The sequence below is a fragment of the Tympanuchus pallidicinctus genome, unplaced genomic scaffold, assembly GCF_026119805.1.
Source record: "Tympanuchus pallidicinctus isolate F22 unplaced genomic scaffold, pur_lepc_1.0 scaffold1, whole genome shotgun sequence".
Lineage (NCBI taxonomy): Eukaryota > Metazoa > Chordata > Aves > Galliformes > Phasianidae > Tympanuchus > Tympanuchus pallidicinctus.
Window position 1 is genome coordinate 7,046,781 of NW_026294618.1, and position 25,656 is coordinate 7,072,436.

General features: G+C 43.6%; 1 protein-coding gene across 6 annotated transcripts in view; it reads right to left on the reverse strand.

The window, feature by feature from the left end:
- Nucleotides 1-25,656, reverse strand: part of KLHL29 (kelch like family member 29) — a 398,705-nt gene that overhangs the window by 20,977 nt on the left and 352,072 nt on the right. For all 6 annotated transcript variants that reach the window (XM_052688213.1, XM_052688195.1, XM_052688205.1 and 3 more), the window contains 3 exons: nucleotides 13,745-13,943; nucleotides 10,508-10,690; nucleotides 7,721-7,901 (listed from right to left, as the gene is read on the reverse strand). In XM_052688213.1, the coding sequence (XP_052544173.1) occupies nucleotides 7,721-7,901; nucleotides 10,508-10,690; nucleotides 13,745-13,943 (563 nt within the window). The remainder of the gene's footprint in view (nucleotides 1-7,720; nucleotides 7,902-10,507; nucleotides 10,691-13,744; nucleotides 13,944-25,656) is intronic.

The window sequence follows — 25,656 nt, forward strand, 5'->3', positions numbered from 1 at the left end:
ATGGATAAAGATTCATTTTAGACAATGTCACAAGTACAGACGTCAGTTTTTTTTCTTAAAGACAATGTGGCAGGGATCCAAATAGCTGCTCCAAAATGAGTCTTGGAGACAGTGGAAAATAATGTGATTCTTAGGCTTCAATATTTTCATGTAATGGCACATTCAGTCAACTAGGACTTGCCTGAGTAGCGATTACTCAAAATTGCGTACTGCAAAAACAGAAGCCCTCATCACCCATTTAAGGCTTTTGTTCTTAGTATTGGTAAAATGCAATAGGAGAACATTAAATGAATCCACGGCCACGAATCCGTCTCTAGAAAATGATGTAGTGACAGGGGAATTCTCCTGTTGTAACGTGTCCCTCAAATCCTCACTGTCCAAAGTTGGGAAAAGTACGAGTGGCAAAAGGGATGTGACTGGTGCAAACAGCACAAGCTAATGTTCTTAATGAAAATGCATTAATGAGTTTCCAAGTAATATCGCTGAAAGTAATTAACATACTCATAAATGAAGGAAAAGCAAGAGGGAGGCAAACTTTAACTGAAAAAAATGGGTAAAGTCCCTTATAATGAGCGTGGAGAACTGCATTTTACAATGCTGTAAATTAGTTACTGAGAAATTAAATTCATCTACAACAAAGTGATCAAAGGGCAGAAAAATAATGAGATTAAAGTACATGGTGCTGGGAACGTTCAAGAGGACAAACCCATATTGGGCTGATTTATAAAGTTTGGTACCAAAACAGAGACTACTGATGCGTGCTTGACTACACAAAGAGCTCTTCCAGGGAAAGCACTGTGTGCTGCATCTCTTGCATTTGCCCAAAGCAAAATTGGCAGAATGTCACACTATATGAAGAGTTTCATACACTGATTTTTGGTTACACTTCATCAACTCATCTACTGCAGTATTTTGGGTTTGGTAATTCAAAAATAATTTTTTGGTGTGCTATTACGTATTAAAACTGGTTAAGAAATTGATTAAATTAGCTAGAAATTTGGCAGACCTCTGTTTTCAAGACAGGCACGTTACTGTTAATGATTTTCTGATCATTCCAATACATTTTCAGACAAATGAATATATATCCTTCAAATTTGCTGGAGGTTGGATGTGGTTGAGGCTCACGTGTACAGCAACACTGGCAGAAGATTCAAACTGCAAAAACAACAGCTCCTTCTCATTATGGGGACTTCAGGCCTCCTACATCCCATTTTTCACTCACTTTCACGGTTATGCTCTACAGTGACAGAATTCATCTTTCTGTGTCCTGCTCTTTCAACAGCCACCGGGAAACCAAAATTGACTGGTTTCAATTCATCTGCTGAAAGCCAAAGGCTGCAAGTCCATGGGACACAGGTGCAAGTGGGACAGCTTAACGCTCATCTTGAGTGCCCTTTGGTTTCAAAAGTCAGTGAACCATAAAGGTGGAAGACGATTCTCATCCAGCCAACACCACCACCCAACCTGGGTTTTACACAGGCTGCTCAATGAAACAATGCCCTTAAGTGCCAAACTTATTCCTGCTGTTGAAAAAGAGAAGGAAGTGCCTTCATGGCTTCCTGATATCTAATTCCAGTCTGCTCCACTGGATTTCTCTGGTTCGTGACCTCCTGGCAAAACTGCAGACCTGATTTCTAGCCTTCATCTCCCACCCACCTTTTTTTTTTTTTCTGTTAGATTATAAAAATATCTGCTATCAGCTCTCTCCTTCATCCATGGAGTTGCAGAAAAGAATAAAGTCACCTCTTCACCTTCTATAGGACAAACTAAGTAGTGCAAGCTCTTTAAGTCTTCCACCACAAGGCAGATTTCTATCTTTCAAATCAACTCTCAATGTGTTTACACAGGGATTAGCACTGGATTAACTAAATTGGTTTAAAAATGAATAAAGTTTAATATTCACAACCTTTGTAAGAACTGGAAACAACTTCAAACACTTTGCCTCTCTGCCCTCTGCCCCTTCCATTCTCTGTTCCGCCTCCAGTGTTGCCGTCACTGGGGCTGGTGAGGCTCTTTGCCTCCTTGAATGCTGCTCAAAGGCCAGCAGGGAGGGAACTGATTTAAAAAATAATCACTTTGATCTCTTTCCATTAGTCAAGCTTTGCATTTGATTCCCTGTTTGAAGACATAAATGGAGACTTAATGTGAGCTGGCTTTGAGCCATGCCAAAGTTTTTCTTCCTTCTCCTCCAATGCTCCCTGTAGTCTCAATGTGTCCATTCCTGTCCTTGGCTAAGGGCCTACAAAGCCCATCCAATTTGCTCAACTTGAAACTTCAAGGACATTTCACTTCATGTTATGGACTCCTTATGTTTTGCAGTCCCTGCATGCTATGGACAGTGTTCTCTCACTTGACCCTTGTGCAGGCGTTATGCTCTATGTTTTATTTATACACCCTCGACACGGCAAATGATCTGAACCCAGCAAAAAATGCAGCCCAGGTGTGAGGAAAACACACTCAGAAATAACCTTGCTACTTTTCCAAAGTCTCCAAGCTCAGAGTTTCATCTGCAGGCTTGGATCCTCCTTTTGCTTCACTCTTTCGGTTTAGCACCTCCTCTCTTCTTCCCCTGTGGCCTTGATACTAACAGCAGAAAAGCCCTTCACTTCAATCCACAAGCTTCCTTGCTTAGTCGACTTCTGTTCTCTTCAGTTTCTGAAAATAGCACCTTTTCCCCCAAGAGTCTCTTAATTTCTCTCCTAGGTTAAACAGTATCTTCATTTATTCCTTATAAAATCCTTCCACCATGGTCAGTAGCTTACAGACACGCACTCTCCAGTTTCTTATACATTATTTAATTCTGTTTGCAGGAAAGCTGCTATTCAAAATGAAGCTGTGCGGTGTCATATTGATTTGCTCTTCAGATGATTCACATGTTGTTTAAAACCATACTAATGGTTTACTATTTTTTGCCTTTTTTTTATATTCTTTTGACTGTTCTGAGGAGCTTAAGAAACTATTCTTGCACAAGGCTATATATTTAATTTTCTTAAGACATCAATAAAACAGTGGGTTCTGAAGCAGTTTATAAAGCTTATAAGGCTTATTTTTTACATTGAATTTTTTAGACTGTCTTCCAAGTATACACTGCCAGCTGAAGTAATCTCCCAGTTTTAGACAACCCTATTGTAAAAGTGCTGTCAGGTCAAGGGGATTCATCTTCTTCTGTCCTTCAAACAGATAATAACCACAAAGCACCCAAATTTCCACACTTTTAGTCACATACGTTGTCTTGTCAGCGTAAGCAGTCTTCTCGCCTCTCAAATTGCATATATTACAAGGCCCATCCATTATCTAAAATCCTACTTCGTGGATCCACTTCATTTCTCCGCCTCCCAACTCAAGTCATATCTCAGAAAGAGACATAAAGTGTAATGCTCTCTAGCCTAATACCTAATGACTCGCTCCCTGTCACACAGAAATTTGCCACAGGGGCTTGATTGAGAACTGCGGTCACGCCGTTATTTTCCTAAACAGCCATTCCAAAAACATAACTCTCCCTGAATGTATACCATGTATATTCACAAGAATGGGCTCATAACTCAGCCAGCCTGGCAGGTGCATATTGTTTTGAGATGAGTAATAGAAGATTCCTACCTGTCTGTTTATGATAGTCGTGTAATACAGAACTTTACTGCCTCTTTACAGATCGATAAAGGGTAAAAAGTCTTAACTGTGTTGAAGTTGATGGGAAGACACCCACTCATTTAAGTGGCACCAGCATTCTTTGTTGAGGCTACACCCTTCAGCATCAATGACACAAGTGAGAATACAGACAGAAGAGCTCAGGAGTTGGTGCCATAAATCATTAGGAGTTCGATGGTCCCTGCTTGCTTTAATGCTTTCTAATGGTGCAGTAGATGTGTTCAGTGCAATCAGGTAATGGCATGTACAGTTTTACATATGAAGTGGAATAAAAGCATCCTTGTAATGTTTTAACCACTTAGGATTAAATATTCAAAAAATTCCCAGAAAACAGGTGGAGAACAAGAAGAAAACTGGGAGAAAATATATTTGCCATCTTCAGAGACCAGCTGTAGCAAGAAACTCCACAGACTCCACCTGCACGGGCTGCTAACTGGTGAAGTTGGGGTAAGTCACTGTGAACCAGAAACCCTAACCCTAACCCTAACCCTAACCCTAACCCTAACCCTAACCCTCCACATTGCTACCGAAAACCCTGAAATCTGGCCTGAGCTAGGTGCATCACACTTCAGCTGGAGGAATAAGAAGAAAGCAAAATGTTGCTGGTAAAGATAAGATGTATGTGCATGAAAGGAGGCGGTAGATGGCCCAGAGGATGTCCAGTGTGTTGCTCTTCTCACTGGTGGCACAGTCCAGGACTGTATTACTCACCAGGCCTGGCTTAATCCCCATAGCTCTGTTGAGGTGGATGACAGGACGACGATGCCCCATCTGGGATGAAAAACAACTAAAAAGAGGGTGCAGCCTTGAAATTTAACACTGAGGGACAAAACCTGCAAAGGTAAATGTAGTTTTTGGCATCACATAACTTGGAGCATGTGATCATGTCACTTTATTGTTATTTTAATATAGTGCTTTTGTAAGACCTGCTGGAATGACAGAGAGGTTCCCCTCTGGAGGGATGGAACAGGAACACAGAATATCCTATGCTGGAAGGGACCCATCAGGATCATTAAGTTCAACTCCTGGCTCCACACTGGTCTACTCAAAAATCTCAGTGTCCCATCCAAAACCCCAGCACCCCAGTCAAAGAGGAATATTCAGCCCCCACATAAATATGAGGGAGGCCAGCTTCTTGTAGCTCTCACTGGGGGGAAAAAGAGTGGGCAAAGTCAAGAGCTGAGTATGAACTGCGCATACAACAACAGATAACTGAGCAATTACAGTGATGATGTTCTGTATTTCAATGCTTTGTTTTGTTTTTTGAAAGTACCAACCCCATGTTCAGATGGCGTCACTGTTGGCAAAGATGAATGCAGTGATTCCCACTCTTCAATTACTGAACGCTCAAAAAAATTGGCTGTCTGGTCCGAAAGGGGACTGCTTTTGTCTGAAAAGGCATGAGTTTGCTCAGTACAGCTATGAAGGTTATCTTTTTCTCACCTGCATTTCTACAGCAGACCCCTGAAACATCCTTTTCAAAACACACGGCTTCAGCAATGGCTTGTTTGCTTCTGTAATTCCCCACTGTCGTACAAAGAATAAGAAAGGAAACATCCAAAAAGCTCTCTCATTTCTTGGCATAACCCAAAAGAGGCCATGTTGTACTTTTTCCATGGCTGCATTTCACAAGTCACTTTATAGACAATAGCAGATTAATTATAACCACAGGCTTAGCAAATCCCCATGACAAGACATCCTTATTGTGGTAGAGACAGCGTGCACTGAAATGATAGGGAGGAAATCTACTACTTTCCTACATAAAAGTCTCTTGGTGGGGTGGTTACAAGTGCAAGCTAGCAGGGCTGCTCACACTGAGCTGTGCTGGGTATGCCAAGGGCCTGAGTGTGACTTTGCAGAGTGCAATGTCATTTGTGTAAAGGGCTTGGGTGACAACGGCGATAGGGAAAGAGAGGGGGGCAACTTTGCTCCATCTGAGGTGTATTCAGCTGGCCGACGCTATGGATGCTTTATTAAAGCGAGGCCATGAGAGTTAGAGCAGAGAAAGAAATGAGACTCTGGGAAAAATGAAAAGGAAGACTTTAATGAAGGACATTTATCAAGACATCTCTCTGCGGTAGCATTATTTAGATGTTGGTCTGTATCAAGAGATGGAATGGAAGACTGTTTATCTCTCCTGAGCTTGATTCTTCCCACATTCAAGACAACACTTCTCTTAGCTAAAGATTTCCCACCTTACATTACAAGACAAATGCCCTCAGAAATAAAAAAAACTTCATGAAACAGTGAGATTTTCTTCAAAGCAAGTCCCAAGGGCAGCGCCCAACTTAAATTCAGAGTAAAGAGTGAAGCAACACTCATGTGTTGCATTCACTGCTATTATTTGTTATTTATTATTCATTCTTTGCTGCTGCATTTCCCTGGCTTGCTGAGAGCATCACCAAAGTCAGCTGCCCATGCCTGCGCTGGGAGGGAATGTTACCTGCAGACCTTTTCCCTCAGTACACATCCTTTCCACTGGCTATTTCCAGTGTTGGAACTGTGAAGACTGAGAAACACAAAACTAAGGGCATATGTGAACGTTGATCACTCAGCACCAGACAGACCTTCCTGGCCATGCATAAGACAGGTACCATCTGCTCTCTGTCTGCTTGCCTCATCCTCTACAATTTCCAGACCTGAAGCCAGTGTCTTACAGAGATGTTTTCCTTCTGTAGCCTTCAATAATTCCACAAACTGGCCTCTCTCAAGCACTGAACTATGCAGAAATCCTTTGGAAATAAAAAATAAAAAAATAATTTAAAAAAAAAAAAGTAATCATACTATTGTACCAAAACATAAAGAACAAAACTTTTGGACATTTCCTAATTTTCCAAGTGCTCGACAATGGAACAAGACAAAGCTTCTTTCTGGATAGGCTTTGGTATCCAGCATTTGTGATACATGCTAGAAAAAAAATCCCAACACAAAACGCTCTGCCTCTGCATAAATGGAATATAAATGCTGCAACCTCCAAACACAGAAATAAGAGATAAAGAGCACCTTTTATTCTACTGTTTTGAAAAATTCTCTCTTTTTTTTTTTTATACTCCTTTTTGGATTCTCTGTTAAGGCAACTTGTACCAGGAAGTGCCTACCTCAAAACATTGCTGAAGTATTCAAATGCAGCTCTTAAAACTGACTAACAAACAGAAAGCTCATACTTTTGGCTGCCAGATTCAGTAAGAGAAAACCTTTCACAAAAATGTTATCACTCATCTATTGTCACAGTGCACTTTTATGTATCTGGGTAAGGCTAGGGATATATGAATCTTTTTGGAGTGGAATATTCTTAAACTGCATTCAGTGGTTTCTATTTTTTAATGAGAACATTGATATGCACAGAAGTTATTACACTTTTATTGAGTGTTGTGGTTGACATATTGGTTTTGGAACTCCACTCTGTAAAATCATTCTTTTGTGCTTCTGTTCCTTCCTTTTTTGAAAGGAGAGTAGGAAATATCTGAATTCTTCTTGAAAAGAGAAGCCTCCATTTTTTACCATCTTTATCCAGCCTCTCTCGCCAGGAATTCAAACCTGTTTCCACTGCTTGTTTTACTCTAAGCTTAGCAAGTTCCAGGCCAATAGCACCAAAGGCAGGGCCTTCCTTCCAGCCATGTCAGAGCTGAAATGCTTTACCAGGAGGGTGCAGATGTGAAATTTACTTTGCTGTTGCCTTTTCTTAATTTAAAAAAAAAGAAAAGAAAAAAAAAAAGAAGGATTTTTGAGGTCTGCTAAGACTTCCATCAGTACCAAATTCAGAGGACATTTATTAGTCTATCGAGTTCACTGTATAATCTGTGTGAAGTGTCCAAAGAAGCTTAATTCCTCCCTTCCCTCCCCTGAGCAAACCAACAAACAATCTGGCAGCTCTCATCTTTGGTTTCGAAACAATGGTTTCCACTGAAGCTTTAAAAGAAATCTAATCCTGCATATTTCCCTCCTTTCTTAGCAGTTGTGAAAGCTTATTTGAACGCGTACGACACGTTCGACGCGTCCTTTAAAAGGAAAAGCAACCTCTAGCACAGCGAGAAGTCAAAGCGCCAGCAAACCGCCACTCTTCTTTCTTTTTTACCTTTCCACATGGTCAACGTTGCCTGCCACGCCGACCCCTCCGATGGTATAAATCTTCCCGTCGTACACCAGACTGTTATGTCGACACCTGGGGACTGTCATCCGGGACACGAGGTTCCAGTTATCGAGCAAGGACATGTAACACCAGACGTCAGCCAGTGTGACACCCGACTCCATGCCGCCTGGCACCAACGTGTGGGTGAGGGGAAGAAAAAGGGGAGAAGTACATGAGCTCCTGGAACGGGAGCAGCTTGGCACACAGCAATCAAAGCCAGTTACAAAGTAAAAACTCTTCAAATGACATTTGACTAATTAAAATAAATCACCCTCAATACCGAGCATCTGTTCCGATGATGCATATCTGTGTCATTTATTCATGCGTCCCAAAGGCTTTTTTTTTTCTTTTTTCATTAGATGACATGAAGAAATCAAGATGTCAGACTTCAAGGGACAAGTACATAAGGGGATAGACCCTTTCCAATGTTCATAAATAACTTCCAGTCTATTAAATTACTGCAACACTTGCAAGAAGGTATTATGAGGCATAGCCTATCTGGGATGCAAGACACAGTCCAGAATGAAATCTAAGTGCTTCATACAGTGATGGATCAAAGCAGCATATACATGGGCAGAACAGATTCAGTGCTTGCACTGTAGGCTTAATGCCTGATTTTCAAGGACAAAATTCTTATTTATTTTCATTTGCTGATAAATGGAAGAACCAGCTGTACTGTTCCTTCAAATCAGTTTAAGATGCTCAAGTGAAATCACAGGATTATAGAATGGTTTGAGTTGAAAAGAACTTTAAAGACCTTTTAGTTCCAACCCTCTGCCCTGGGCAGAGCAGCCACCCACCAGCTCCCACCCAACTTGCCCTTGAAGGCCTCTGGGGATGGGGCATCCACAGCTTCTCTGGGAAGCCTTTGCCAGGGCCTCATTGCCCATGTAGTGAAGAGTTTCTTCCTTATCTCTAATCTGACTCTCCTCTCTTTTAGTGGAAAGCCATTATCCCTTGCCCTTTCAATGCACTTTCTGACAAAGAGTTTCTCCCTGTCTTTTCTGTAGGCCCCTTAGGCACCGGAATGCCATGGTATAGCCGTAGAGCCTTCTCTTCTCCAGGCTGAGCAACTCAAACTCTCTCAACCTGTCTCCATAGCAGAAGTGTTCCAGTTCTCTCAACATCCTTATAGATCTCCTCTGGCCCCACTCCAACAGCTCCACATCCTTTCTGTGCTGAACACAGCACTGTAGGTGGGGCCTCACACACTTCTTTTGATGCAGTCCAGGATATGGCTGGCTTTCTGCATATGTATATTGGCACTTTTTAAACTTCTCATAGTAGCTCCCAATGGAGCTACTTATTTCATGCCTCACTATTCCCATTTTGGAGAACAAGAAGGCAAAATGATTTATCTGAGACCACACTAGGAGTCCTGGGTGGAGCCAGGGAAAGAAACAAGTCTCTCAGTTCTGTGGTTTAATGACAAACCCAGGCCTTCTCCTTGCTATTTCACTCTCAAAACCTACAATATGCATTGTGGAGTCCAGTGCTTCGAGCTTGCAGGAATTCAGTCCCTTTTCTATTGGTTTCCCTTATGTTTTTCCTATGTCTTATAAGTTTGAGCAAAGCAAAATATCCAGTGACACTGTGCTGGGTTTCCAGCCATGCAGGACTTCCAGCTCTCCTATTTTATCCATTGAGTACCACCAACTCATTCATCCAAATTCAAGGGAAAGAGCTGAAATGAGCTTTGAATTCAGGACTCGATGGCTTTTGCCAGCAGGTAAGGCACAATCTAAAATATCTTTACATATTGGAAAGTGCTCCAGCTAAGAATAACTACAAGTCAAAAGCCTCCATAGAAGGCTTTCGCTCTGGCACCAAAAAAGAGCATGGGCAGAAAATGCCAAACAAATAATTTCCTTTTTTTTTCTTCCTTTTTTTTTCCTTATTTCCTTAGGGCCTCTATGCAGTATTAATGGAATTTAACACCACAGGCAGCAATTCACTGCAGAAAATGTAGTGAGGTTACACCAGAAGGGAAAGGTAACAGCTGTAACTCTTATTGGTACTGCCTGGTGCATCTCTGTCTTCAGATCCCACACACCTGCACCTCCCTGCCCCGACTCCTTCCTTCATCCCCAAACCTCCGTACTGCTGCCATCAGAGCAAGCTGTAGCCTGCTAGCAATTGCTTTTCGCCCTCCAGCCAAGCAGAGGTACCACAAGACTGCAAATAACCAGACACTGCAATGCTACAGGCACAGAGCAGACAGCTACTTTGGGAGTTAAAGCCTTTTAAGGAGCGTGGTCTCAGTTTCATTGAAACTAAGAAGATTATAGGGCTAGTGACTACTGTCAAAAGAGAGGTTTCAACAACAAGTACAAGAAATGAATGCCCCTGTAAGCAAATACTGTAAGTGTAGGTCACATATTCAGCAGTTCAGCCTGTCTGTCTCAAATTCCATAACCCACCATTTAGACTCAACTACAGCCAATATTTTAAATTGTGTTACTATGGCAGTGGAACCTCTTTGCATGCCTGATGGTTGTCAGGCCTATTTTTTTGATGTTGCGACAGCAAAATATTGCTCTTGACTGCTTCGAGAGCACGCTAGCATGGCAGAGAAATGGAGAATGATAAAAACATGGAAATCCCCTTTCCCAGCACCTCTCTCACTTGTCTTTTTTCATTTTATCCCCCAGGAACAACATAACCTTCTTTGCTTGTTCTGTCTGTGTTGTAAGGAGGAAGCTTTTCTCCCAGCCCCAGATATTTGCTGCTCACCTGAAAGATAAATGTTGTCTCCAGCACTGACCACGCTGAAGAACTCCCGATCATAGAAGGGCAGGCTGGCCAAAGGGTACCACTTGTTGTTTTGAGGATTTAAGCAAGTGACCGCTGTTAAAGCACGTTGGTTCATGCCAATCATCTGACGGCCCCCAACTAAGACTATCACCTCAGCTACGCCTAGGATTCAAAAAGCAGAAGAGCATTGTAAGAAAGTGATACCTCTCTACTAGACAGGAGACTACAAAAAGCACTCAGCAATCAGAGCAGCTGTAACACATTGTGGATACATCTGTCTTTGTACAATCAAATCAGGAAGAGTGAGGAAAAATGGAAAACTTGTGGGGAGAGTGGGGGGTGAGCATGCTGGGGGTGACTGGGAAGGCAGCACATCATCTGGACAACATTCTAAAGGGGAAAGAAGTAAAAAAGTTCTTCCCATTGTAAAGATGTCTGGTGACTTCAACAGTCTTTGGGTGACACCCACACGTATCAAATCCTTGTTCTGCTGAAGGAAATGAGAATTTTCTCAAGGGCTGTGATATCACTGCAGCTTGACTGTTATTTAGACAAAATATATTGGGATTGAACTTATAGAAGGTTGTTCTTCCACAGCAGGTTTAGCCTATGGCTACTTTTCTTCATCCTGACTTTCTTTATCCACGTATTTGCTTGGATAATTTTCAAGGGTCTTTTTTTCCTGCTTTTCCTGGAGAAACCTGGTTTTCCATATGCAGGAAACTCTTCCTCAAGCCTCTAATGGGGGTCTTAATGGACCAAGTGTTAGGAAACAGGAGAAAAAGAGCTTCTGCTCCATTATTGTCATTAACTGAGATTTATCTGTGCTTGAACAGCTTCCCCAGGCCCATAGCACACAAGGTGTAGAGCAAGCCAAGTTCTCTGCTGGGGCAAATGGACAAAACTTTTGCAGGCCAAATCTGTACGTTTTTTCCTCCCACTTGAATCTCAGCCAGTAGTACATCAAATCTGATCCACAAGGTTCTCCAGAATCATTCATTGCAGTGGATTGCAACTGTGGGTCACAGTTTAACTCTGGGACATTTTCTGCCTCTAACCCCCAAGTGCCAAGTGCTGGGGATAATTTGGATTTAGTGCTAAGCAACAAGTGTTAAAATTGTAAGGCTCAGTGCAATCTGTTGCCAGGAAGGGCAGACCCAGAAGCTGGAGCACGAACTGGAAGGAAATGCCACTTCAGGAGCTCTGCTTGTGGCCAGAGCCATTGCTGTGATCTGTTACGGTGCCCAGCTCAGAGTCAAGTGCGTCCAGGTGCCCAGAAGTGAGGCTGTCAGCCAGAGAAATCAGGAGCTCCAGCACTGAGCAATGCTTCAGAGGAACGGATTATCACTGTTTTTCATTAGCTCTTTAAAATATATATATATTTGTCATTCAAACAAGGTTACTCTCTTACAAGTTATTAAGCCAAAGTGCGGTAGAGTTTTAAATAAATATTTTTCAGTAACAAGAGATCATTATTTTTGCAACATACCAGAAAAGCTAATCACCTGAGCACAACATAACTTGATTATAATCAATGACCTCGAGAGGGCATGTGGCATGCTGCAGTGAGTCCACAAAGGATGTTTAGAGATCCTTTGTGCCTACGTGAATGCCGTTGATATGCAAAATAACACGATTCTATATAATTAAGCTCTGACCTAAAAAACTATAATCACCCTCTCTTACCCTGCGAGAATCACTTTTCCCTCATCAACAAGCTTCTGGAAATGGTTCATATTACACCTACAATTTTATATACATAAAATAAGCACTTTTCAAAAATCCCTTCAAACATCACACCATTAGTCGTCTTCAGTGAAAGACTTTTTAGGGTAGATTGTTATTGAAAGTCCTCTACACTTCATTCTTCTGAAAGGTGCCTTGATGAGAGCCTCCAGAAGCAGCAAATGATGCGGTTTGATATGCTATCTCAATGCCATTACACCTTGTCCTATCAAAGCAACCCTGCTAAAGAGTCTGTCCCCTTCCTTCCTGCAGACACCCTTCAGATGCCGACAGGCTGCTCTTAGGTCTCCCCACAGCCTTCTCTTTTCCAAGCTGAACAGCCCCAGCTCTCTCAGTCTGTCCTTGCAGGGGAGGTGTTCCGTCCCTTGGATATTTATAACACTAACGTGACACAGTGCTGCCACACTTGTTTTTTTGTTTTTTTTTTTTTTAAATGTGTATTTTTCCAAAAAGGAAAATTTGTGGGATTTTGAAAAGGGTTTTTTAAAAGGGAATTTATCCTGTGTATCCATTTGTTTTGGAGGCAGAATTGTCTGTACTAGTACTGCAGGACTGCAAGAATACATTTACATAGGGCTGTGAAAGTGAGGCTTAATTATGAATATTAATCAGCTGCTCCTTGCAAGAGGTTGAATGGCAAAGAAGCAAATGTTATTATTCATCTCTTCCTGCAGCCAGAGAAACTGAGGCACAGGGGGTTTGACGACAGGACAGTGACGGAACATCACATTGACCCTCACTGTCTCTGCCAAAGCTTGTAATTCCACCTGGGGTGGAAGGGACCTCAAACATCACCCAGTCCCAACCCCCTGCCATGGGCTGGGTTGCCAACCACTACATCAGGCATCAGCTCAGGCTGCCCAGGGCCCATCCATGGCCTTGAGCACCTCCAGGGATGGAGCACCCCCTGCTCTCTGGGCAGCAGTGTCTTCTCAATGAAAAATCTCTCCCTGACATTTAAACTTAATCTCCCCTCTTTTAGTTTGAAACCTTTCCCCTTTGTCCTATCACTATCTACCTATGTAAAAAATTAATTTCCCTACTGCTTACAAGTTCCCTTTTAAATCCAGTTTCAGGAATGTACACCTAAATTCCTAATGTTGGGCCACTGGGAGAGGCTCCTACATGGAATGGCCTGTGTTGAAAAGGACCACAATGACCGCTTCAACTCCCCTGCTGTGTGCAGGGTCGCCAACCAGCAGACTGGGCTGCCCAGAGCCACATCCAGCCTGGCCTTGAATGCCTCCAGGAATGGGGCATCCACAACCTGCTTGGGCAACCTGATCCAATGCGTCACCACGCTCTTCCATGCTCAATCAAAGCGGAATTGCAAACAGAGCTTAACATTTTGCCAAGTTCATGCTGGAAAGTGAGCAAAGGGAAGGAGCCAAGGTCTGTGCCCCAGCCCTGAGCGTGCCCTGGTCTGTACCTGGATGCAAGCTGGTGCTGCTGAAGGAAGTTTTGTTTTACCTGCAGAGAGCCTGGGCCGGGTCCTCGGTGTCTGCATCTCCTGCCGGGCGTGCGGCAGCATGTGATAACGCTTGGCTTCGTTCACCAGATCCCGGCAGGCCTCCGAAGACTTTATCAGCTCCTCATTGTCAACAACATTTAGCAGATAGCTGGGATGGATGAAGGGGAGACGCACCACCGCCAGCAGCTCCGCGGCGTACTGCAAAGGGGGAGAAAACAACAACGCACTGCAGCCTTTGTTCAGCTGCTCGGCATCTCCGCCTCCGTCTGTGCAAACTGTCCCTTGTCACCCAACCTGCAGACATGCTACCCTTGGAGCTGTCCTGGGGATACGGATTTTGCACTGGTGCTTGGTGCTCAGGTAGGCCAGAGGTGATGCAGCCTTTGATGCTATGTTATCAGGGCTGGATTTGGTCCCAGAGGGAATGAAAACAATCCTCAAAAGGTGGTAACGCGTGTTGTACAGCTGTACGAAGGGCTTTCAGAATAAAAGCTCATTCTGAACACATGCTGAATGTAACACCTTATGCACTGGAGACACGAGGTAAGCTTTCAGAATTAACCTTGAAATGCAGGAGTGATCGTTACAGCACAAATAAAAAAAGGAGAAAAAACAAACAAACAAAAAAGACTATGCTGGCATTGTGGATGTGAAACAAAAGCTGGCAAATAGTGTGGGTTTTAACTACCACTATGGAAGTCGATGAATAACACCACCTTTTAATTAATAAGGTTTATTTGTTGCGGAAACAAATAACGCACTTCTAGATTTTGGAGAAGTCGGACTCCAGAGGGTGCTATACAAATACTGACAGTAAGTTGCATCTTCTAAATAAATACATTAAACCTTGGAGGGCAAAGGACATCTGAGCAAATGAAGCTGTCTGTCACTGAACATGGCTTAAAGGAGAACAAACCCCCCATGAGAGAAAACTGCGATCGAAAAACCAAGAGCCCAAACACAGATTATTCTTTTTATATATGTGTTTCTACCATAAAGCACCACGGAATACAGTGAGAAGCTGAATGGGTAAATGTGGTCCTTGAGAAGAAATCCACACAAACAGGAGGCAAGCAATGGAAGCACGGCAAGAAAAGATAATCTCTTGCAATAGACAGGCATAAAAATTGTGGCCACCAAAGACCCCACATGGGACTGAGGTCAGGATGCAAACAAATATTCCTGAGGCTCACAGTCCTGAGAAACGCTGGGCATTGGCAGCATCTGCTGGCCTGCACATGCCTCTGCTCTTCCAGAAGCTCCTTGGCTCTGGCAGGTTTTTAAGCAGCAGGAAAGCCAAGGCACAGCAGGAGCAGGGACATGGAAGGGTCACTGGGAGATAGGAGAGCTGCAGCCAGCTAATGGGCTTCTCCTTAGAGCTGGCCAGGCAGGTGAGAACACAGCAATGACTAGGATTGCTTCCAGGGCTTCCCCTTTCCCAACTCTAATGGAAAAAGCAGGTTTCATTTGGGGAGAAAACAGGATTTTTCCTTCCAGTGGCAATGAATTCACACTGTTTTCCTGCCTGAGAGCCACGTCAGCCTGGTACAAGCTCAATTAGAGCCAGCACTTTACCACCTGCAGTGAGCTGAACCCTACCCAAGACAGCAGGGACGTGGCAGCGGGAAGACAACCAGGGTCACAGGCTGAACGAGGACAGCAATTTTACCTAGGGCACAATGGGTTTAGGTCTAGCTACCCTGCTGCTGCTCAGTGCCAGAGAAGTGATGCAAAAGGAAAAATGACAGTGCTTCTCTTCTGAAACAAATCCCCAGTGACTGGTGACCGTGTGGCTCCACGCTGTACCTCCAGAATGGCACAGGACCACATGGCTGGGGCTGAGTAAGGCTTGGGATCACTCCATCAGCCCACGAACAAGGAAAAAAGAGGCACCTCTCTTTTTCCTTGCTGAAATCCATTTCTATAGAGCTTTCTTAGGAGGTGAACTGGCTGCTCCCCTTCCCCAGAGTGACAAATGTCAGGCACTTGGCTGCAGATACCATAATGCCCTTAAGCAGTAGCTTGTAGGAGAGGGAGCAGTGGACATATGGCAGTGGGTGGCAAAGCTCTGATTTCAGGAAGTGCTTTTTTTAAGAAGGTTGGGGGCGTTTAACCTTACAAGGGAGCCAAGACGAAACGTGGAATCGGGACACAGGAATAATGCGGATAGCAAGTACACAGGGATGAGCCAGACAAGCCCTGGCGGGGAGGTTAATCCCCATCACAGCCTGCTTAGGAAGCAGAAAGAGCTGCTAAAGGGCAGTTTAAATAAAGTTGTGAAATATATACACCCGTAGCAGAGCAAGCAACTTCCCTTGGCGCTGCAGCACGTGTGAGAGCAGGGCTGTACAAGGAGCAGCTGTACCACGAAGAAGGATAAAGCACGAGCATAGGTGTGCACTGAATTAGGATGAGGGGTCCAACAGGCACCAAGATGTCCCAGAGGTTGGTTTAAATTCGTATATCTGGAATTTAAACCAGAGCAGTGCTGGGCGATTCCTGGATGAGTCCCTTGCCCCCAGGTTGCCCCCAATAAATGGGGCATCACTGCTGCATTAGCATGGTGAGCTCTTCCTCTTGCTCGCCCATCTCTCTTTAATTAGATAAGTGAGAAAATGTGATTCTGTTTCTCTCTTTCATTCCCCACCCTTTCTCTCCTTCTTTGTCTGAGCTCGTGGCTTATTTCGAAGGGGAATAATAATTAGAACATGTTGCTCCCTTTCCTCAGCTTGAAAGTTAATGCTACATATCAAAACCCATGTCACTTTTCACTCTTACTCTCCCCCCTGCACAACCAGCCAGGAAAAGCTCTGTATATGTGTGTGTGCATGCATGGCCACGCGCAGCCGCGATTCAGGCTCATCCCCAAAGGCATTAAGGGTACACATAATAACAGTGTTTTTTACCAAGGGATTTGAAGAGTACGTACCATCGCGTTGTCTTTAGAAGACAGGAGAGGCTTTTATCCACCAATGGCTTTTTGCACCAGCTCTTTTAAGCACTATAGTCAAGGGTGAATTTCATTTAGCCTCACTGATTTAAGAACATTCAAGTGATTTAGGCAATCAGCAGCCTTTTTCTTTTGGATTCTCCCTTACAAGGCTTCCTAGCTCTGTCAGCTATGATTGTATTAAATATCCTGCTACTATTATCCTTTTCATTTAAGACTAGAATAAGCACTGTAACGCATTTCAACCTTCTTATCATCTGTTATTTGCTCTCCATTTTTGTCTTTCCGTTGCTCCTTATACAGCTATGGAATGCCTATGGTAGCTCCTGATATTACTATTTTTCATTACAACAGCAGAAAACCTGCACAGCACACTTTGCCACATTCTGCAGACAACACCTGCACTCCCTGGAGTTGCAATTTGTGCCTGCTTGTAACCCTGAGGATATTTTCTTCTCATACTGGATTGCTGGACAAACTGAAATTGTTCTCAGATCTTTGTTTGGAATCACTTATGAGTGGTCTACAACCTGCCTTGCACACCACAGAGACCATCATTAAGGCTGGAAAAGACTACTAACAGCATCTAGCCTAGCCATCAACAAAACCCCACCATGCCCACTGACCATGTCCCTCAGTGCCACATCTCCATGGCTCTTGAACACCTCCAGGGACGGTGACTCCACCATCTCTGTGGGCAGCCTGTGCCAACACCTCAGGTCCTATATAAGAAGTTCTTATGAAAGGAGTTCTTATGAAAGAACCTAATGAATATATTGTATAAAATGCTAAGGAAGATTCTGAGCACTTTCATGGCATGGCTTTTCAGCTGTTTTAAACCTCGGTGTATCTCACATTGGATCAAGGGAGCTGCTCAGGTTTTGCAGAACATCTAGTCAATAAATGCAGTGCTGAGCAGTGATGAAGCTGGACTCCTCTGTGGTCCTTTTATGGCCAGGACAATCCTGCATAGGCTAGGGCACCACTACCACAGAAGCAAAAGCTTTTTGGAAAGTCATAGGGAACTATAGAGCAGTGACTTTGGAGAGATGCTGTTTGGCCAAACTCAAGGCACCTATTGCACTGATGTCAATTTCAGAAGCTGAACTGAACGCAGGGTCTTTAACCAGACTGAAATCACAACTGTGTTTCATAAAAAAAGGGAGAGAAGAAGTTTAGAGATCACCTTATTTTTCCTTAATTACCTAAACATTTGGGGATGAGATCCAGATGGTGATGGGGTTTTGATGGGTTCGAGTGTACTCTCAGAAAGTATGCTGATGACACCTACCTAAATGGTACAGTTGACACAACAGAAGGAAGGAATGCCAACAAGAAAGATCAGGACAGGCTTGAAAAGTAGGCCCACATGAACCTAATGAAATTTAACAAGGCAACCCCAGATATCAGTACAGACTCGGAGAAGAACTCCTTGACAGCAGCCCTGCCAAGAAGAAGTCCTGATGGCCAAAAAGCTGGACATGAGCCAGCAGTGTGCTCTTGTAGCTCAGCAGGCCAACAGTATTCTGGGTTGCATCAACAGAGGAGTGGCAGCAGCAGGGAGGTGATTGTCCCCCTCTCCTCTGCCCTTGTGAGGCCCCAGCTGGAGCACTGTGTCCAGGTCTTGGCCCCCAGTATAGGAAAAATGTGGAGCTGTTGGTGGGTCCAGAGGGGGGCCACAAAGATGTCAGAGGGCTGGAGCACCTCTCCTATGAAGAAAGGTTGAGGGAACTGGACTTGTTTAACCCGGAGAAGAGAAGACTGGGGGGGGGCTTCACTGTGGCTTTCCAGTACTTGAAGGGTGCTTACAAGCAGGAGAGGGACTGACTTTTTACATGGTCTGATAGTGACAGGACAAGTAAGAACAGCTTTAAACTAAAAGAGGGGAGATTTAGGTTAGATTTTAGGAAGAAATTTTTTACTCAGAGTGTGGTGAAGAACTGGCACTGGTACCCAGAGAAGCTGGGTATTCTGTGATTCTGTGTGATTCTGTGTGATTCTGTGGGTGCCCCATCCCTGGAGATGCCCAAGGCCAGGCTGGATGGGGCCCTGGGCAGTCTGGGCTGGTGGAGGGCAACCCACAGCAGGAGGTTGGGACTGGAAGATCTTTAAGGTCTCTCCAATGTAAGCCATTCTATCATTCTACGATCCAGCTTCAGAACTCCTAACTGGGTACATACATGCATGTACTTGACAGCTAGACATGTAAACTCATGTTATAATTAACAGTCATCTAGTCAAATCACTTAATGCAGTCCTCAGAGCAATTGCAGCTGGCTGAATGCATCACACACCAGGGGAAGCAGAGTATCAATGTCCTGTTCTGGCCTAAAGCTGTGAGTTAGCAGCTCCTGGCAAAGGGACAGCATGCCTCAGAGCAGGCCTCAGAGCATGCTGCATTAACGTGTCTGCAACAAGATGCCAGCCTAAACTGGAGGATGATTAATTCGCCTGTCTGGTGGGAATTTCTGCCCTCATTTGCCCTGGGCACCGCGCTCAGGTCACAGTCACACTATGAGGAAGCCTACATTATCTTGGGTCAGTGCTGACTGAGAGGAATATAAAATCAACACAATTTGCTATAGATTGAAATTGACCTTTTTCATTCTCACACCGAAGCAACTCCCATCTTGGCAGGCCAGCCAGACTTAACCAAACTGGACTACAAAACAACTGAAGACTGGTTTTATTCCAAGCTGGCAGTTTAACAACAGCTGGACGTTTACTTTGGTAAACTTTTGTGGCATTCCTCCTGCTCATCATATAGGCATTACAAATGCTTGCAAGTGGGCTTTATTCTGCTATCTTGTAATTCTCAGTTAGACAACCCTCTTCAGTATCACATTAAAAATAATCTTTTTATTCTCAAATCTGTAATCCAGTACAATCCTCCCAGGTGTCCTCTGAAAGGACTTTCCATGTGCTCCTGCACAGGCTTGAGCTGCAACACTATGCAGTTAGTTTCAAAAGGAAATAAGTTTACTGCTACAGAGTCAAATTTCCTACTCCTTAAGTGTTACAGCAGAAAGCTCTCAAGATTTTTAACATTTTTGAAGCAATGCCCAGAGAGGTTAAAATAATGTTTCCCCTATGCCTTATAACTCGTCTGTCTCTCTTGCTTACTGTTCTTCCTACAAAGCTCCCTTTGTGCCATCTGCCCAAAGAAACATGTTTAAGCCAGAAATGGAAATACAGAAGTTTGATTACCCATGTTAAGGCAGGGGTTTGCTCCAATAAACTGCTGTTTCAGCAATTTGTGCTTAAACTGAGAGAGCTTTGAAACTTTATAAAGTAGGAGCATATTCAATTCATCTGAGAGCGACTGAGGAGGTTTACATCATCCCACAGGAGAATGGGTTCAGTGGGGACCTCTTTGAATGGAGAATGCCATCAGGGATGGTCCTGAATCACAGAATGGCTGGGGTTGAAAGAAACCTTAAAGACCATCTAGTTCCTACTCCCAACAGCTTAAGCAGCACCAGCTTCCTGCTGCATGAAACTTCAGATTAGGAGAGGGCACTCTGATTGTAAAAATAAATGGCAAAACCCCCAGATATGTAGATGCCAACCTTTGGTTCCCACCTTGCAGTGGGGCAGTGAGCTGCTAGCAGAATGGCTCCAGCCTGGAGGCCCAAGTGGTTTGCCCTTCCCAGAAATAGCCCCTTTAGATTGTATTTTCATGGCACATGGCTGTGTTATTTGGCAATTAGTGTTCTTGCTTTGATTTATCTAAGCCCCGGGTATTACAAAGGAATGCACTGTTTCCAATAACCTCTTGCACAATCATACATCCAATTCCAGCCAAAGCTCTCTGGTCTGCTTGGTATTTATTCATCACCTGAATTGACTTCTTGGAATTGCAGTGTTTCCTTCAGATTAAACCAAAGGGTCTGCTAACATGGCAGCTGACAGCCTCATAATGCACTGAGAGAACTACGCAGCCAACAACCTGGTTTGCAGTGCTGGGCTCACATGGTGACTCGGCAGGGGAATGCCACCTGCCTAAATCTGATGCCTAGCAAGAAGAAAAGAGTAGCCCTTCTGTCTTCCTGAAATAAGGTTTCAATGTAACACCTTTGTGGCAGCACAGCTGACTTAATGCTGTAATGTCATCAGTGCTGCATAAAGGGAACTGCTGTCCTCTTTTCCAAAGTGTTTGCCAAGCAGCATACAGGCAGGCATTTCTAGCAGTAATACAATGAGTGTTTTTTTCTAACACACAGACTTTAAAATCACAGAATTATAGAACGGCTTGGGTTGCAAGGGACCTCAAGGACTATCAAGTCCCAATTCCCATGCCACAGGCAGGGTTGCCATCATGTACATTAAATTGCCCAGGGCCTTGTCCAATCTGGCCTTAAACACCTCCAGGGATGGAGCAATCTGTTCCAGCACCTCACTGCATCAATGATAGAATAGAATATCCCAAGTTAGAAGGGACCCACAAGGATAATCAAGACAAACTCCTAGTTCCGCACAGGACAGCCCAGAAATCAGATCATATACATAAAGATAAATCATTAATCTATTACAGCTGGAATTTACCTGATAGTAAGGCTTAAAAAGCCCTCCATATTATCATCTCATTGACTGAACTCTGCCAAACAAACATTCTAAATTCCCCAGAGGTCACTGCAATGGTAACTGGCATTTCCTACTCCAACACCAGCATATGTACAGATGCAACCACAAAGGCATGCTGCCAACAATTCAGAGGCTGAAGCTTATAAGAAACTTCCCAAAATCCAATGAACTCCTGACACATACAGCTCTTCAACACACTGATGCAAACACTCACCTACAGTAATTCTCTGAAATACTTCTTGGCTATGGCACAAAACAATTTTCTTTCTGGAGGCTCTTAAGCAGAGCAAGGGAACACAGCTGAGCACCTGTGAGAAGCTTCTTGCAAATGGATGTCTTTGCAAGGTCACCTCTTTAGCGAGAGTTGAAAACTAGTTTGTAAATACACTGAAGATAAGTTGGGAAAGCCACAGAAATTAGGAGACTGAGAGGTCTGGGGCCAGGGAGCTCCTCAAACAAACTGGGCATGGTGGCAATGGGTTGACTGGAAGATCTTAGTGATCTTTTCCAACCTTAATGATTCTATGAATTTAAAATTGTTAGGAATAATTTAGTAGGCTTTCACTGACGGGTATCTCTCTAAAAAAAATTAATAGATTAATGCAGGAGGAACTTAATGAACTGCAAACTTCACCCACATATTCTTTGTGGATCTCTTCTGCTTTTTTATCCTGCTTCTTCCTCCCATGGATTGCTAAGTGCATGTTCCTACGCTGATTCTGCTCCTGCTGCTCCCTTTTCTTCTCCTTCTCTAAGCCTGTACAGGCTCTGAGTGTGTCTGACTGCCACCAGGAAAAGCTTCATTTAAATCTGAGCTCTTTGAGCAGCCTGTCCCTGTGAAATCACAGTGGTTACCGCTCATCCCTTGCGTTTTTCACTTTCAGAGAAATTGGAGCTTCTTGCACTTTCATTATGGCATCTTTTTGAATTCGTCTGCTCTTCCCACAAATGGATTTCAAAGCATTAGGGTAGTCTGGGCTTCTCAAAGGAGTCTAATTGAACTGTAATAGAGTGTTAGTGCCTAATTCACTTAGGCTCCCTTGGAAGCCGTGCCATTCATACTTATTCTAGCACTGCTTTCCTGAAGCTTAATGCTCTTAAGTACATTGATTGATCAATTAATTTCCTATTATGATCAACTTAAGCGATCTGTACATGCTGGCATTGTGTATCAGTGTTTGAATAGATCATTACCTCCTTGTCACCACAAAATCATGCTCATTCCCTCTCTGATTCCTCCTAGTCTTGGAGTGTGTTGGTCTTTTGCATAATGTTGGAGACTCTGTAAAATCTGCATGATGAATTATGCTGCCATCTTAACTGCAGACCAGAGACCTTCGATTTGCTCTCTCACAGTTACCCACCTGCTTCTCCTCCACAGTTTCTTGTTTCCTGTCAATTCTTTTTAATTGTTAAAATACAGCTCATTGGCATTCTTAACATTTTTGACAAATTCTCTTCTCCTTCACTTTTCTTTATCCTCATTTCCACATAGAGTGCCTTCATGTAGGCATTGTGTTTGCTCAGACTGATTTGCATGGTCTCAACTTCATCCCCATGGTCCTACAGCTGTCACACCCTCATTGTATCCTCCCAGCCAACTCCTCTCCTTTGGACTTCAAACACTTACAGACATTTATCTCTCTCTAGCTGTCATTAGGCCAAGTCATGCATATTCACATCTTTTAATCTTTCTTTCTCACATCAATTCCTTCACTCTTTTAATCATTTGTGCTGCTCTTCTCTAAATTACCTCCAATTTGTCTACGCATCTCTGGTTCCCAGGCACCATGAAGATGCTGTTTAGACAAATCCGCCTCTGAGGACACAAGTTCATAGAAGGCTTTTTAATGCCTCTATGGCACAGACATTTCATTTTGCTGTTGGACATTGTGATTTTAAAAGGGGTTTAAAAGCAGGCACACAATTACATCCATGAAGAGTGCATCAAAAGGTGACTGCCAATGAGCGGAGCCTCTGCTCCGTCACTCACAGCTGCAGTAACTGCCACTCTTCCAGCCATAAACTGCTCAGCTTGTTGAAATATTTGTCCTCTCCTCACATCTTGTCCTTCCTCAGGGGGAGAGGGAAGCTTCACACAACTAGGCACTTTGTTTTCATAGGCTTTCTGTTATTAATAGGTATGTTGCTGTGTTTTTTATGTTGGAGAAAACGGACACAACTTTGGACTTGGAGCAGAAGGTGGGAAAGTTTCCTGTGAGCTTTGGTCTGTCTGTGCTGTGGGCAAACAGCAAATTGCAGCATATCCAGCACCATTACATCTTCCCATTCCACACTGATGCTGCACAACTGCAGCATTTCACACCTCTGCAGGTCATTAGCAATGGTGGACAATTATAGCTCGTTATCATAAGATCATAAGGGTTGGAAAAGATCTCTAAGATCATCCAGTCCAACCATCAGCTCATCACTCTTTCATAGAGTCATAAAGCTTGGAAAAGACCAGCATAATTATCTATTCCATCCCCAACCCACCCCAGATGCCCACTAACCATCTCCAGGTGCCACATCTCAATAGCTCAGGAACACCTCCAGAGACAGTGACTCCCACACCTCCCTGGGCAGCAACCACTGCCTGATCATGGATCCTCCCAGCAGCACGTGCAGAAGACATTGCTTCCTTCCAGCTTATAGGACAATAAACAGGGGAATAAAGATGAAACAACCGGTCCAAGTCCACACAGACAGTTTGGGGATGCATTCAGGTTCAGGCTGTGCTCAAGGGCCCAGGGTGCCCAGCAGGAGTCTTTGCTGGTGTTTGGATGGCTCAGATCATATTGGTTTTTGGACAGTAAAGCCTCCATTACACTATACTTTTTTTTGCATGAGTTTGCCACGGTTGCAATAAGCTTATCAAGGGGATAACCGCTAGGATGAACCCTACAATCTTGTCTACCAGTCAGTTAGAGGAGTAAATAGAAAAATAGTAAATTCAGCTTTTCCAGATGTGTCAGCTGGCTGCAGACTTTCCACACAGTGACAGGCAATCAGGAGGAATTCCTGCAACCAGTGCTCTGCTTCTGCTGGCACAGGAAATTACCCAAGTATTCAGGACTTCACATCACAGGCTGCTTCTCTTGGTGAGACTGATTAGACGCGACTGCACTCCAAGCATCCCTAAAATAGCTCCATAAAAGTTACCAGATGAGCCACCGTGCTGCTTTGATGCACTGGATACAGCTATTTACCAAATCTTAGCTTAACACTTATGTCATTATCTGCACTGATTCTCTGTTTCATGTAGCTGGATCAGCAACCTTTAAAGCACTGTTATTTTTACTTCGTAACAAGTTTAAGGTGCTGTTTCTTTGCAATCCCACAGATGCTTTTCCTAACACCGTAAGACCTCATATGAGAACAATTTGCAAAATTAAAAGTCAGAATATAGCTTTTCAACTCATTTTGCAGATGAACTCTGATTCCTTCCCTACCACTGCCCTCCAACCTGATGGTGAAAGACTAACAAAAGTGAAAAGAATCTGATACCCAAAGAAGAGCTTTTAGAAAGGTACAGAATCATAAGGATATGTAACTCAATGCCCTTCCATGAGAATGGGTGAGAAAATCTCCAGAGAGGTCCTTTCAAGAGGAACAGGACAGGCAGTGACACACATGTTGCTGTAACAGCGTAGCTCAAGGTGCTCTGGTGTGGGGAATGGCCATGTTAGCTTCACATAACAGGTTGAGATGTACCTTTAGGTGAAGGTTCATACTATGGGTAGCCCATTTTCAATGTCTCACCACCCTTTTGGAGAAGACGTTTTTCCTTATATCCAACCTGACACAACTTAAAACCTCTTGTCTTGCTGTTATCTGAGAGAAGAGGTCAACCCACACCGTGCCACAACTTCCTTTCAGACAGTTGTAGATCAGGTCACTCGTGAACCCTCCCTCTTATCCTCTTCTCCAGAGGATAATTCCTCTTCTCTTCTGCTGGTGCCAGAAACCTGCCTTTGGGTGAATTGCTGTGCCCTAAAGAAGCTTTGAAAGAGGCACTTACATCACCTGACTCAGAGCCATTAAGAATAAAAACCCTCAAATGTGACAGCAGAGATTGGCCTGTCAGGTAAGGGCAGATGAGAAGTATGAAGAAGGTGAGGGTCCTGGAAATCCAGGTTGCAGGAGACTTAATGACCAATGTCTTACCCAGGTGGGCTTTGGGCTGTTTCTGGCTAAAACTCTTCCTTCCAACCCACCCTCAGAGCTATTTGTTTCTGAGTACTGAAAATGCAGTAGTCATTTTTGTAAAGATGGTATTTTTCATGGTAAGTATGAGCTCCCACTTTTAAAAAACAAGTACCTGTTTAACTAAGAGCTTTATCATAGATCACGCAGTGCACAGAGTTAAAAAAAAAA